Source organism: Festucalex cinctus, chromosome 11, assembly GCF_051991245.1.
Source record: "Festucalex cinctus isolate MCC-2025b chromosome 11, RoL_Fcin_1.0, whole genome shotgun sequence".
Classification (NCBI taxonomy): domain Eukaryota; kingdom Metazoa; phylum Chordata; class Actinopteri; order Syngnathiformes; family Syngnathidae; genus Festucalex; species Festucalex cinctus.
This window is the reverse complement of record NC_135421.1, coordinates 4,924,881-4,940,112: the sequence shown is the minus strand read 5'-3', so window position 1 is coordinate 4,940,112 and position 15,232 is coordinate 4,924,881. Positions and strand designations below refer to the sequence as shown.

Genomic DNA, 15,232 nt, shown 5'->3' with positions numbered 1-15,232 from the left:
CGCAATGAAAAACGGACATTTTCATGAATTTAATCATTGAAAATGAATTGAATAATGAATTTAATTTGTAATTTCAAAACAGACTCAGCTTGACAGGCATCTTGTTTTCTTCTGAGAGAAGCAATACTTCCCTCTGAGAGGTTTAGAAGCTTCTTGCTTACAGATTTAGTTCTGCTCACCAGCACCAACTCTAGCAGCAGCATTGGTTTGCGAGGCCACATGGAGGTAACTTGAGCTGGGAATTTTGCTCTGAGATGATATGCCAAGGACATACAAATAACATGCTATTTGAATTTGGCTCTGAAAAGTGCACCAATTACCTTAGAGTACAGTGTTCCCTCGTTATAATGCGGTTGACTTTGAGGCCTCGATGTTTTATTATTATTATTATTATTATTATTATTATTATTATAACTATTATTTGTAATGTGTGCCCCTGCACGTTGCTCAGTAACTAGAGGAAATTAGTACAAGTATTAGGTAGGAGGTTTGTGAACTCACTCTTAATTGGTGAACTGCACATTATAACTGTATTTTGTTAAGATCAGGGGTGTCAAACATATATGGCCCGCGGGCCGGGTCAGGCCCGCAAAGGGGTTTAACGGGTTAGGGTTAGGGTTAGGGTTATAGGGTTATATATCCACAAATAGCGAAAATCTGCGTATAATTGACGGCAAAAGTTATAATACCATTATTTTACCGATCCGGCCCACTTGGTAATATATTTTCCTCCATGCGGCCGCTGAGCTAACATGAGTTTGACACCCCTGGTTTAGATTGTTTTCATGAATGATTTCCCTATCTGAAGACAGCACTTCTTCTTCCCCTTCCTCGTACAGAGTAAGAAATATTGCTTTCCTCTACAATGACAGCACACAGATGGCGGTGGCAGAGCCTCACAGATGGTCTTATCTTCAATACACCCCCCTCTGCACCACACAGATGGTTCAATCCACCTCCCATATTACAACCCAGGAGGCCGTCACTAAACCCTATCAAAACTTCCCCGAGGATATTAGTACATCGCAGGTAAAATGTGGAACTATCAACTAATTGGTCGCCTTAAACATGAAGAAACATTTAAAGGGACATTCCGGATCACAGTGCTGATATTATTGATACTTACAGATGATGTAATAGTCTTTTCCCCTGGAGAACTCCAAGCCCCATAGGTTGGGGCTAAACTCCTGAAATTTGAGGGTGAACTTTACATCCTGGTCAGGCTTAACACAGTTGAGGAGCGGTGTGTCGGCCTTGGTAATGGTGCAGCTCTCCAGCTGCTCCCTGGGCACCATGTACACCTTGTAATACTCCACTCCCTCACCCACTCCACCGTCCACTCGGGGGCACACAATGTCTAATTTATCCCCAACCTGAGGGTAGAGTACCACACCTTGTCCCGGCACAAATCTGAAAGAAGAAAGGAAGGACAGAGCCTTAGTGTAATGAACTTGTTCATAAATTGTAAAAAATCATCAGCATCAAATACCAGTATTGTAATTGGTGCCTTTGTCCTCAATTTCGCAAAAGTTCTGGTAGGATTAGGCAAATGTGCATGTTTAAATACAATAACCCCCATAATTGAAAACAGGTATACATCAATTATATTCAACATAGTGGAAATGGTTTGCAGATAATAAAATAATTCAGCAAATTAGTGACAAAAAAAAAAGCCACATACTGTAGACAATAACAAAACAATGCAAAACGCCTTTCTGTACGAGGCAACATTTCAACAACTGCAATAGTAGCAGGAACTCATCACCAGGAAGCCTGTAGGGCTTTGTCTGGGAGTGTAATTGAATTTCCCTAAATATTTCCCAAAAGTCAAATAATAGCGCCATTTAGTCTCAAGTATGGCGAGGCCCTGCAGCATTCATTCCGACGATACACATATTCTCATACACGTTCAAAAATTCAGCTTGAATTGAAATGGAATCTTTATTTTCTATATATATGTATATATATATATATATATATATATATATATATATATATATATATATATATATATACATATATATATCTTGACCGCTTATTCCTCACAAGGGTCGCGGGGGGTGCTGGCGCCTATCTCAGCTGGCTCTGGGCAGTAGGCGGGGGACACCCTGGACTGGTTGCCAGCCAATCGCAGGGCACACAGAGACAAACAACTATCCACACTCACAAGCACACCTAGGGACAATTCGGAGTGCCCAATTAACCTGCCATGCGTGTCTTTGGAATGTGGGAGGAGAACGGAGTACCCGGAGAAGACCCACACAGGCACGGGGAGAACATGCAAACTCCACCCAGGAATGGCCGAAGCCTGGACTCGAACCGGAGTCCTCAGAATTGGGAGGCGACGTGCTAACCAGTCATCCACCGTGCCCCGCCTATATATATATATATATATATATATATATATATATATATATATATATAGTTTTTTTAATTGAAATGTATTTATTTATTGCAAATTATTACAACTGTGTGAATATGTCTCTGTTCTTGTACACATTTTTGTGAAGTTGAGATCAACACTGTGAGGTAGATTCAAGAATGCGCTGCGTACGCTAAGAGCGCTAAATATTGCTCCACAACAGCGGCACAACACCGGTGCAACGGGCCACATTCTGGTCGGCAGCGCAATTAATGATGAATTTCCCCATGTGCGCGTGTTTAGTGGAGTAGACGCTCCCGGATTGCTCCACTTTTACCGGTTAGCGCTGCGCAAAAGCTACGCTAAACTTCAGTGAATCTCCCACTGAGTATTTATTTATTGTGGGGGTTTTTTGTTTTTGTTTTTTGTTTTTTTGTTTTTTTTTTGTTTGTTTGTTTTTTTTGGGGGGGGGGGGGGGGGTCCCAATATGGATTCAAATTTAAAGAAAAACAGTCCTCTTCCTGAAAGAAACCACGAGAGATTTCAGCAAAGTAAAGTATGTATCTCTCTCTCTCTTTCTCTTTCTCTCTCTCTCTCTCTCTCTCTCTCTCTCTCTCTCTCTCTCTCTCTCTCTCTCTCTCTCTCTCTCTCTCTCAGTACAAAAGCAGACTCCGTAATGTGTGGCAGGGGACTTGTGGTAAGGCACAGACAATTAATAATTAACATGAAGCACACAATTACGTTGAAGGGGGCAGCCTGGTGTTCCACACTCGTTTTCCACACCTTGTCTTTATCACTCATCTATTATCTGTCACTTGCAAATGAACAGATGCAGAACTTAACATTCTTTTTTCCATCCCTCGCCAAAGAAAATGCAGCATCTTTTTGTTGATTTGGGCAATCGCATGTGCACAAGTACATATGTGCTTGCACGCAACGTACACGCTGAGGACGAATACAGTCAAGCATAATAGCTAAGTAGGCCGAGTGGATATTTTTCCTGCCCCTGAGGACACACTCAGTGGCAAAGTAGTGATGGACACAGCGGGAGAAAGAGAACAGTATGTTGTCAGGAAAAAAAAAAAAGGAAAACAATGAACATTTTCCTACCGTTTTAGGTTTATATTAGATCTAGAGTCTCTTGGTGTGTGAAGGATTTAAGTACACACATCTTTAAAAAAAAAAAAAAAAAAAAAAAAATCACAACCTACTCACAAAGACATGACAGACACCTAGATATCGACCAACATCCTATGTACATTCAGGAGGGAAAAGGTCTTTGCTGATAAGACATTTCATTGCAAACTTTCCGACAATCGTTCGGGGTGACAGACTCCGGTCCAGTTAGCATGAATGCTATCTCGGCAGGAAGTGGGCAACATGCAGGAGTTCAAACATTTCCAGTGATAACGCAGACAAGCTTAATAACACGCTCACAGCAGACAAGCAAGAGCCAAAGAAAACTTCATTGTCTCATGCCCCCGTCTCTTTTTGATCCTGTTTTTGTCACAGCCAAACAAACTATATCCTGTGTGATCTGAACAGCCCAACATGTGAAGCACATTCGAACTCTGCTTTCATTCCAAACCAAGAGAAACTTACACAAAGATATGATAGGCTGTATCTTCACAAAGAAAACTTAATAGGATTGTTTAGGCATAATAACAGCAACAAACAAGATACAATTGTGAGAATGTGGGGTGTCGTTGGTCATGAATTTGTTCTGCACCTCCCTCATTGTGCGCCGGCTCCTCCCTTGCCTGTTTTTCAAAGTGTGGGAGTGTTATGCTTTACAATATTACTTGTCCCATGATCTCATTTTCAAGTCTAGGTTATGTTCATTTTGTTCTATTTCTGCTAAAGATTCACATACCCTCAAGGCAAAATAATGTTTTTCATGTTTACAGAGAGGCTATTCATTTAAAAACTTTTATTGTTAAAGGCGCAGTCTGCCGGTTTCACTCAGGAAAATGCACTTTTTAAATACAGGCTTTAAACAAACAACTTCTTAATTTACAGATCTGGGCTTCTCTTAACGTGTGGTGGTGATTGTGCCCTAAACCCCCACAACCCCAGCCTGTATTTTGTCATTTTGTGTTTGTTTTGTAAACAGCGGGACGTTTCTGTGGAAAGACAGTGTTTACACCCCTCCAGCCAATCGCAGAGCGGGGGGTGGCGTGTCGAAAATGGGGCCGGGCGACCGTGTCGGCTGCGTGACGTCACTCCCGCGGCAATTTGAAAGCACACACGGATTTTATTTTTTTTTTTTCACTCACTCATTCATACATGTAAGTTTCATGCGTGCTTTCAAATTGCCGCGGGAGTGACGTCACGCAGCCGACATGTTCGCCCTGCCCCGTTTGCGACATGCCACCCCCTGCTCTGCGATTGGCTGGAGGGGTGTAAACACTGTCTTTCCACAGAAATGTCCCAATGTTTACAAAACAAACACAAAATGGCAAAATACAGGCTGGGGGGTGGGGGTTTAGGAAAAAATCACCACCGGATATTAAGAGAAGCCCAGAGCTGTAAATTGATAAGTAGTTTGTTTGTTTAAATTCTGTATGTAAAAAGTGCATTTTCCTGAGTGAAACCGGAAGACTGGGCCTTTAAAGGGATACTTTAATTAATTAGTCATTTTTGGCAGTCAAACGTTAATATTTTGCCTATAATAAAGTTGATATTTTCATTATTTTTCATCTACAATTAGTACCTTTAAAAACACACTTTGCAACTTGCTGTTGACTGAAAATGACATCACAAGGGCTCAGGTAACCAATCACAGCTCAGCTTGTGAACGTCACATGACCAAACCTAGAAAACAGATGAGCTGTGATTGGTTACCTGAGCCCAGCAACAGCAAATTGCAAAATGTGTTTTTAAAGGTACTAATTGTACGTGAAAAATAATGGAAGTATCAAATTAATTATAGAAAAAATATTAACTTTTTAATGCTATAATGGGCTAAATAAGTTAAGTATACCTTTAATAATCCCAATTAACAACTAGTAAAAACAGCAGTAAATATGTAGCAAATAATATAATTGAACAACCACTTAGAGGTGGGAGTAATAAAAGATTCTTAGATGGAGACGTAAACCATTCTGAATCCTTTGAAACAACTGATTAGATAGATTTTGTTACAAAAAAACAACAACGGAGCAAATAAAAGCTTTGATTCGATTGAATCACAGCAGAATGAATTCTGAAGTCTACAAAACCAGTTTGTCAGGCAATTCACAGAAACATGCATCCAAACCAGTCATGAGAAGCTTCATCGTGCAACAAGGTAATGGCCCAAAACACACTGCCAACACAACAAAGGAATTCATTGGGGGTCGGGGGTTGTCTGGTCTTTGAATGGCCAAGTCAATGGCGTAGATGCCATCAACTTCCGACTTCCGGGTTACACACGTCAGCACCGATGGGCTCTCTGAAATGCTTCGGACAAACTGAGACGGACACGCTACACACGCACATCCGTCGACGGGAACGCGCAACCGAGGGGCACAAAGGTGGAAGCGCAAGTAATGGGACGCGACCCACACGTCGCAAACAGGAACCGGAAACAAAGCTGATGTGTGAAAGTCGGACATCCCACCATCTCCGTGGCATATACCCCATAGATCCTGTGTTTTACCTCCTGATAGACTGAAGGGAGAAACCTCCAAAAACAAGAACTGAAAGAGGCCGCAATGAAGGCCTGGAAAAGTATTTCAAATGAAGAAAGCAGTGAAGTCAATGGGCCGCAGGCTCGACAGTTATTGCAAGCAAGGGTTATGCCACCAAATGTGAAATGTTATTCATTTGAAGTTAATTTAACCCTTTCCATACATAAGATGTATCAATACATCATAAAAGTCATAGTCACCTTGTACATATGACATATTTATATGTCATATGCCTTTTTTTCATGCAAGAATGTACAGGAAGGTCTGACGCAGCTTCTGACTGAAGCATTAGGCTTGACTGTAATGTTATTAAAAAAAAAAAAAAAAAGACCAGTAGGTGGCAGCAATTCTAATATCAGCCAGTATCACACAAGAATCTTGTTGCAGAAGAAGAGAAGGAGCAAGTGTAGGTTGGGATGGCAGTATCGTCTGTCACTAGTGCGTTGTAATAGCGTGGAGGCAGCGGAAAATAAGCGATGGGCAGAACAAGACAGTTAACCCTGGAGAACTGCTTTTGGCTAAAAAAAATAAAATAAAAAAATAAAAAATAAAAATAAAAAATAGTGTTAATGTCAAAGTTATGCTTGAAATGTTTGTTTTACAAAAAGCTCGTTTTCTGTTTTTGTCAGGAATTGGAATTTAGACAAAAATTAACTATATTCAAACGCTAATAACTAAAGAACGGAAAAAGATTTTGAAAGATAAATTTCTGCTTTTGCTAGATTCCATGTTTATATAGCAATAGAACACAATATTCTGTGGGCCTTGCAAGATTGGTCAAAATCCAGTAAAACGTCACTGAAGGGGTTGCTCCAATGTAAATAGCTGGGATTAAATGAGTTAATAATGTTTGTTACAATATTTTGGCTCGCGTGAGAAGCGGATATTTCAATAAAAGGTGCTCTGTCCTGAGTAGTTCAATACATCTAGATGTAAGGGTGGTGCTGGACAGTATTTAAACAAAGGTCACAATTTGTAAAACAAAAAAAACAAAACAAAAACAAAAAACAGCAATGCATATATACCACCTAAAATCTCTAATAACAATATTGAGGAGCTTACTTGCTCATGCAAGCACACATTAATCGCTTCACAAGCAAATTAGGTTACCCTTCATCTGACAATTTGAATAAATTTTAAACATAGAAGGCCAAAACATCCCTAATGAAAATTTAATTGTACTAATAAACTAGCCACTAGAGGGTGCTAGATCTGCACAAATGCAAATCAACGTGACCTTTTTTAACAGATGTGTTCCTTTTAAATATTGTGAACATGACGACGACGATATTGTGGCAGTTTTAATATCACGATATTGCCCATATTGTTACATCCCTAATCATAACTGAACTGAATCATGAGGGGGCAAAAGCCATTCCCACCCCAGGCCACACAGATCAAAATGATGACGTTGCTGCACAATAAAACACTTGAGTGTTTTATCTCCCTCTGTTTGCCTGCCATTTGTTGGGAAACTCAGATCATCTATAAGTGTCTCCAAGCGATTAAATTCACTGCCTTTGACAAGTATACTTGTCAATTACATTTATTAGAGCGGGGATGGATGGGGGAGAATCTGATTATGCTTCACTGTAAATGTCAAACTTGGAAACAACTTTACTGATGCCCAACCACCGGTAGATGACATCATTGTCCCATTTTATATGAAATAAACAGTTTCAGAGTCCATGGGAGAAATGGATGTATTTTGGCAAACCTACTTTGGTAGATTCGGTTTATATATAATTATTGAACGTAATATCGTGTGGGTATTGAAAATTTTGACATTTTCTAAAATGGCTGGCAGTGAATGAGTTTTTAACATTGTCTGAGGAGTGGAAAAAAGAAGGTTGCCAATCAATTGAGAAAATCACTACAAGTCTTGTTGGAAACATACTTTCAAGATAGAGCTGGAGCATTAGAATCGATCTTTCGCCCAATTTGTATGTGCCGAATGGGGGTGAAATTGTGTGTGACAAGGCCTGCTAGTCTGGGTTAGCATATGAGTGACACTGGAGACATGAAGGAGCATTTGCTTAAGTGGCATCTGTTTGTCGAATCACCTTTTCATCTTTAGGTTTGGTGTGGATGTGTGGATGAGATTTTGTTTTTTGTTTTTTTGAGGGGTTGGAAAGTGAAGAAGTATATTATCAAGTGTTTCAATTAAACCAGTGGAATATTGTGTTACAAAAACCAACGGCCACCCTGGTGTAATCCCTTTGTGACTCCGCCCACCATTCTCTTCCTATCTCCTCGAATTTATATGAAAACAAAGCAGGAGGAGATGGCGAATATTTACAGCTGATCAAAAGCAACTAATTGACTGTGAATCCCAGCTGCAATGCAAGGTTTCATTAAGGCGATGGACAAAGAGGGCGCACCAAGGTATGGTGAAGGTTAATCCACCCTCAATTATTTGCAGCGCAGCGGCTTTCGCCCTCTGTTGGCCGAAGGGACGGAGGGTCTTTATGCTGACTGTCACCCGACCCCCTCTTGTGCTCTCTGGCTCTGTCTACACTCCCTTCACCTTTCATCCAGTAATCCGGGCCTACAGGATCTGAGCAGCCCGAGACATAATTACCCTCCTCTCTCCCAATGCTTTCTTCTCCCGCTCTGTTTCATTCCACTTTGTGTTTTCTTGTTTTAATGCATGACACTGATGATCATCTCGAACTGTCACCGTAAAACAGACATCTATGGACCCTGCAATCGTAACACTGCGGCAAACACTGCATGTTTTCATGACCTGACCTTTTAGATTACTGCTGGCCAGTGTAGCTACATTCAAGTAGCAGGTCACGTTTGAATTTTTGGGGAAAGATGGGTCAGTGAAAGAGGGGGTGGTCATGATTACAACCTTCAGAACCGAGACCCTCGTCACGCATTCATGACGGACCTGCATCTGGAAGCAGAAGTCTGACCCCCCCCGAACCAACAAAAGAACCCACAGAGGTGCCCCCGTCACTGCCCGGTCACAAAGGGCCTTTTGGGCTTATACGTAATCTCTTAATGAACTGCAGAGGAGAAGAGGGAGCACTCTTTTTACATAAACCATGTAAAGCAGGCTTCACTTTTGTTTCTCCCTCCCAACTACAAAATGGATTAGAAGAAGGAGGCGTGCGTGCATGTGTGTGTGCGTGCATGCGTGCGTGTTGGAAAGACTGTGGTTAGGAGAATGTTGGAGGTTGGGTGTTTCCTTTTTTTTCTTGTGAGGTTCATGCATAAGGGCAGTACGCATAACAATAGGGTTTAATCAACACAGCCGTGGGCCTCGTAGATGGATTTTTTTTTTTCCATAGATGCACACATGTAGCATGTATGCATAAACTATAAAGCCAGCCTTGAGTTTTCTTCATCCCCGCCTACACACAAAGCCATTCGACTGGTCTCGAGCCTTCAGATTTCAAATGTTCCTCATAGTCAAACAGGCAAAGTAAGCTAGACAGAGCAAAAGCCACCATTTGGTCTGTTGCACATGTTGCTGACCTGCTTATTAGTGATATTCAAGAGGCATGAGAACTTCGCATAGGCTTCCAAATTCAATTTGAGTTTGTTATATATTTTTTTCTATTATTTAGTTTATTTTTTCATTTTTCCTTTCGGACAGCATTGTGACAATCAAACATTTCATCATACAATTACAACATGTAATAACCGAAAAGAAAAAGGGCTGGCGGGAAGAAGCATGAAGCATTATTACACTCCATTTGATAAATGCCTTCAAAACTGATCAAGTTGTAGGTGTTGTTTATTTCTGTGTTTTGTGTGTGGTTTTTTTTTTTTTTTTTTGAAGGGGGAGTTATCTTAGTCCAGGGGTACCCACACTACGGCCCGCCATCCATTTTTCAGTGGCCCGCGACATATGCTAAAAATGGCATTTGACTCAGTTCAAATAAAATAAACAAAACAAAAATGTTTGGAGATGGTCAAAGTAAGAAGGGAGGGTATCGAAAAACAGATGCCATTAAAAGTTATTTTAGTAAACTAAAACTAATGAAAAAAATAAAATTCAAAAAACAATATTGTTACAGAAATAAAATAAAAACAAAAATGCTTCTTAAAAAACAAAAACTAACTGAAACTACATTTCATGTTTACAAAACTAACTATGATTATAGCCAACATTTCCTTTGTTTAGTCTTTGGTAATTAATTTAATGCATGAGCCTTTGGGGATGATTTTAAATGTGATTTTTAGTAGATTTAGTTTTGATATAAACCAGAGTAATGACGTTTGAAAGTATGTCACACAGAAATGATGTCATCTCGCAGCAGCCAAGAGAAAAGCACCTTCAGATGACGTTGCTCCCATGGTGTTTTTTTTTTTTAAATATCGCACACAAGTAATAAACATAAAAAAACTAATACTAATACTGAAACTAACAAAATAAAACTAAGCATGTTTTTTAAAGAACTAAACTAATAAAAACTAACAGAACCACCCTGAAAACTAATACAAACTAACTAAAATGAAAAATTCCAAAACTATAACAACCCTACTGCCATATTACAAATAATTGGTTCATATATCCAACCATCCATCCATCCATCCATCCATCCATTTTCTTGACCGCTTATTCCTCACAAGGGTCGCGGGTGGTTAATATACTGTAGCATTTTTCTAAATATGCAAAAGCACAAATAAATTATTTGTATAATTTTTAGGACTAAACACAATTTCTCTTCATAACATTATTGGGCCCTTGCGTCCTTCTGATTTTCTGTATGTGGCCCTCAACTGAAAAAGGTCCATGAAAACTTATCTTAAACCAAGTAACATTTTTGAACCACTGAGCATAGTTAGTGTGTTTATCTCAACCTAGGAATTTCGGTCAACACTGTACTCTGTTATTCTTTCTCTACTGTTGCCATCAGATCCATGAGCATATAAAGGGATAATACCCAAAACAGATTTCAATCAATAATATCAAAGTCTGACCCCTTAACCCTAAAATACACACAGGACAAAAAGAATGTGCACATGCATGCACTAATTCAGCGGAATGTTTGCTGCGTTAGTGGCAGTCGGGGGACCTAAAATTCGGGGCTTCGACAAAAATCACATTTTCAAAATGAAAGTTGACAAGATACATAATTGTAATGCTTCCTCCCAGATTTAAATGGATTTCCATCCATCCATTTCAGACATTGCTTAATGTGTACGGCACCGCAAGAAAGTTAGTAGGGCAGATAGCAAACTGATCCAAGACTTGATTTTGATTGCCCACAAAAAAATATTGTGTAAATAGTAACAAAAATAAATAAATAAATCAGCTTTAAAATGCTACTACAGATGAACTTCGAAGTGAAATGTGCCAAATAAGTTGGAGAGTATCTTATAGGGGCGATGGGACACAGTTGGATATAGAAGCTAAGTGTTCTGTGTGCAGAGCGCAAAGCTCAGCCCTGTAGGCTACACTAAACAAATACACTCTCGCACCCCACCAAAAACGGCAAAACAAAATGTCTCTAGAGATACATTTGACAATTTACAGTCAATTTGCTTTCATTCATAGTCACTAGAAAAACAGAGGACCAGTAACAGCCAAATGGTTCCATCGGATACCTTAATAGCAAAAAACAAAAACAAAAAAACAGTCTGCTATCGACTGATCTGAAGTCAGCGCTGTGATCACAAAACGGAACAAAAATTTTTTTGTTGTGAATATAAATTAGCTCTATACTGGTGGATCATTTAGATTTGCTTGAAGTATCAAATATGACGTGTTGAGAGCAGGCAGGCATTGCTTGTCACTGGTAAATTATGAATTGGTGCTCACTAAAAGACAATACATATCTTTATCTCAAAAGACCAGCACCTAACTGGCTGTATGGGTCAATAAATTGAAAAGCACACATGGTATGGAGGAAAACAAGGCAAGCTGTTAAGTCGCTTCAATAATTTTCCTAAAACTGACCCAACCCCAATTAAAATGCTCTATTTTCATGCTCAGTGTACTAATTGTTGAACATAGCACACTTATCTTGGGTACAAATTTAATTGTTCCCGAATGATGTCCTGGTGGCTCTCGTGGATCGAGCGCCAAAGCAGCCACGAAAAGCGACGCAAAGTTTTTTCTTTCTTTTTTTAAGACAAGCACTTTTTTTTTCCGGTGCCTCCCTAAAATTTGGCTATAATGCACAACTAAAAAAAAACATTTGATTCCGAACAAATATAAATGAATTGGAGGCTATCTTCAAGTCACATGCAATGCAATTAAGTTAACAATGCGGGCACTGTGCAATGGGTGGAATTTTTGTTTGGAGTGATGTTTTCTACCAAATCGACGATGGAACAAAAATGAGAAAACAGTTAATTAACTACATTAACAACAACCACTAACAACAAACAGCTAAACATGCATATAGGCTACCCGTGTTTAAGGTGCTTGGTGCGACATAACGCACGGCCCGTCGGCCCAAAGCCGACCACTGCAGCCCAAAAAACCAACCTGAAGAATATATGAGACATAATGCAAAGGATGTGGTTATCGTGTGATTAAAATTACCAGGTTGTAAGTTTTCATGATTTGCGTCGTTATTTCTCCATAATGTAATGCGCACAAGTCATTTGCGTTTCAAGACGCAACAAACCTGCAAAGGGATGGGAATAAATTGTAATTTGTTTTATGTGTGAAGTTGTCCACATGTATTCCAAAAGCAAATCCGCTATTTTTGTACTGGGTATGTTACTAGAATTGTCATTTTTTAAATATAAGCTACTTATTTGTTAGCCCATGCGAGCAACATTAAAGTAACATTTTTTAAAGAAAGCCTGACAGTCAATCACTCTCACCACTGCTCGACTCAGCGCACTGCTGGTGGCTGCCCTATTTGCGTGCGTATTTGTTTGTGTGCGCACGTTTTGCCCGCGCGCGTGTGCGTGCGTACTTACTTGGTATTTGTTGTGTTCCAATAAATGGACTCCAAGATGAGCGCACGACACGAGTGTACTTTGAAGACAAGAAAGATAACTCCAAAATAATATCTCCACATCGAGTCTCCCATGGTTTGACTGTTTGGTGTGCCTCCAAATGGGTGCACGGATTTGTATCGAAATAAATGGTCCCCCCCCCCTCAAAAAAAATATTCGAATGAAAAGTGCTCCCGAATGGAAAAGGTCGTTTCTTCGCTTTGTATCCCGATCCAACAGCGACGCGCACGGACCGCAGACCCCGAAGCGGTCTACAGCATCGTCAGGAGAGAGACCTGCTCCACAAAGCAAGGACGCATAGTTTATTCACAGGCGCTGCGTATTTTTTCCGATCGTCAGAGCGCGGCACTGAAAGCTGTCGCTATACATTCCTCAGAGTGAACAGGTGTTGTTGGTAGAATGAGAAAAATAAATCCCCTTTGTCTGAGTCCAGCAATTCGCATCAAATCCACAGAAGCGGCGGCGGCGGCGGCGGCAGCAGAGTGAACCGGAGCGAAGACTAGCGGTGGAATGGGATGATAATTCCCCCTTTTCAGATGGCGCTGGTGGTGATAAGCAACAAATTGTGGCTAACGGTAGCAGAAAAAAATGAAAAGGACAAAACAATGATGGTCAAAATGGAGGAAATGATCAAACATGACAATGAAAATAATCAAAAGAGCTGATAAGAAAGTTCTCATAATAGGTCCACAAAAGAGCTGCAGCGGCCAAATGTTGCAGATCCGTTCCAAACGACCGCGGGCGGCGTGTGGATCACGTTTGTGCTCAGCTCCCAAACCTGGATAGAAAGTAACTGAGAGAACGCGAGTGGATGTATTAGGTGGAGTCGGGTTAACTAAGACTCCGCCCAAAGGCGCTGCTGATTGGTGATTGGGCGGTGAAGTCGACACAAGTCTGCTATCATTCAAAGCAGGGCGACTGGTTTAGTGAGTGCTGCTGTGCCATGGGGGAGGGAGAGAGTGGAGGACGGCTTTAGCCAATTTACGTATGTAAATTATTTTCAAGATTAACATACGCAGCATATCGGAGACAAAGCCTCACACGTATAGACCAAATAAATTCAAGTGACGTGGGTAAACGTCTAGTTTCCACAATTGTACAAGGTGACCGTGACCCTAAAGCGAAAATAAAATAAGTGTTTAAGTTGCTTCTGGTCCCATAATCGGGGCCATTGGCAAACATTTCCTGGTGAGTCGGGAGTCAGGACCTTGTTGCAAAACGATGCAAGCAAAGTGTCTCCCATGGGAGTGCAATTGAGAGGAGGGAGGGGGAAAAAAGCACGTGAAGGCAGCTCGAGTTCTTCCAAAAGGCAGGAGCGCCCACTAGCGGAAATGCCACAATCGGGGGGGGGAGCATTAAAAAAAAATACAATACGACAGGACAGTATTTCGTTGCATTTCCGTAGTTGTATGAAGCTTTATGAGACTGAATTCAACAAAATAAAACAGTCATTACACTTTTTAAAGTAACAGCATTTATTTCCACAAACACAAATTTACATTGGAACTTTATTACATAACATAGGCCTACTTTTACCTTGATATTATTTCAAAGATTCAAACAAGCCCGCATGTTCACGATTAATTTTAGCCAATAAGTCTTATCTCTACTTTGACGGCCTCGCTTCAAGACACAGACACAAACAAAATCTTTGTTGATGGTCATCTAATAAGACCGAAGCTCAACAATACGAACGTGTGAAAATGTGGCACTTTTTAACAACTTAATTTGATCAGTGCCGTTTAAAGGCAGCCGCTGTGGATTGCGTTTGTTTGCCCAGCCAATAATTACGTTACTGTCACACCAAGGAGATAATTTAGGAGTCCCTTGCCACTTGTCCTGGCCTGGAATAAACACAAATAGAGCCACAGGCTTGCTTGGCGCTGAATTAATTCACAGAGGAATTAAATGGAAATGGCACCAAATGTATTAGATTATTCAACAGTCAGAACTTTGAGCAACGTTTTCCATTCACTATAATTCGAAATTTTTTACTTAGATCGACTCAGTTTCACAGTTGTGCAATAAAGCTTTGCTGAATTATAACGCGCATTGAAAGTAACAACTAACAGTCATATGTTTACGCCTGGCTGGTTTCCGCTTCTCAGATCGTTGAAGTGCACGTGGCCTCGGGAACATCAAATCACATGAATACACAACCATGAATACACAAAGCAACAACGGTACTAAAACTTTTAATATAGCTCACATCACACCTGCATAAGACGTGTGGAAATGTGTGTTGAGGTTTCTTTCACCATTTTTT

The 15,232-nt window shown here is 40.4% G+C and overlaps 1 protein-coding gene across 1 annotated transcript in view; it reads right to left on the bottom strand.

The window, feature by feature from the left end:
- The window catches only part of LOC144030720 (ephrin-B2a-like), a 40,137-nt gene extending 26,354 nt beyond the window's left edge, over positions 1 to 13,783 (bottom strand). The window contains exons 1-2 of the mRNA XM_077537263.1: positions 12,928 to 13,783; positions 1,127 to 1,410 (exon numbers count right to left, since the gene is read on the bottom strand). Coding sequence (XP_077393389.1) covers positions 1,127 to 1,410; positions 12,928 to 13,040 — 397 coding nt within the window. The 5' untranslated portion in view covers positions 13,041 to 13,783. The remainder of the gene's footprint in view (positions 1 to 1,126; positions 1,411 to 12,927) is intronic.
- Positions 13,784 to 15,232: the final 1,449 nt, after the last annotated feature.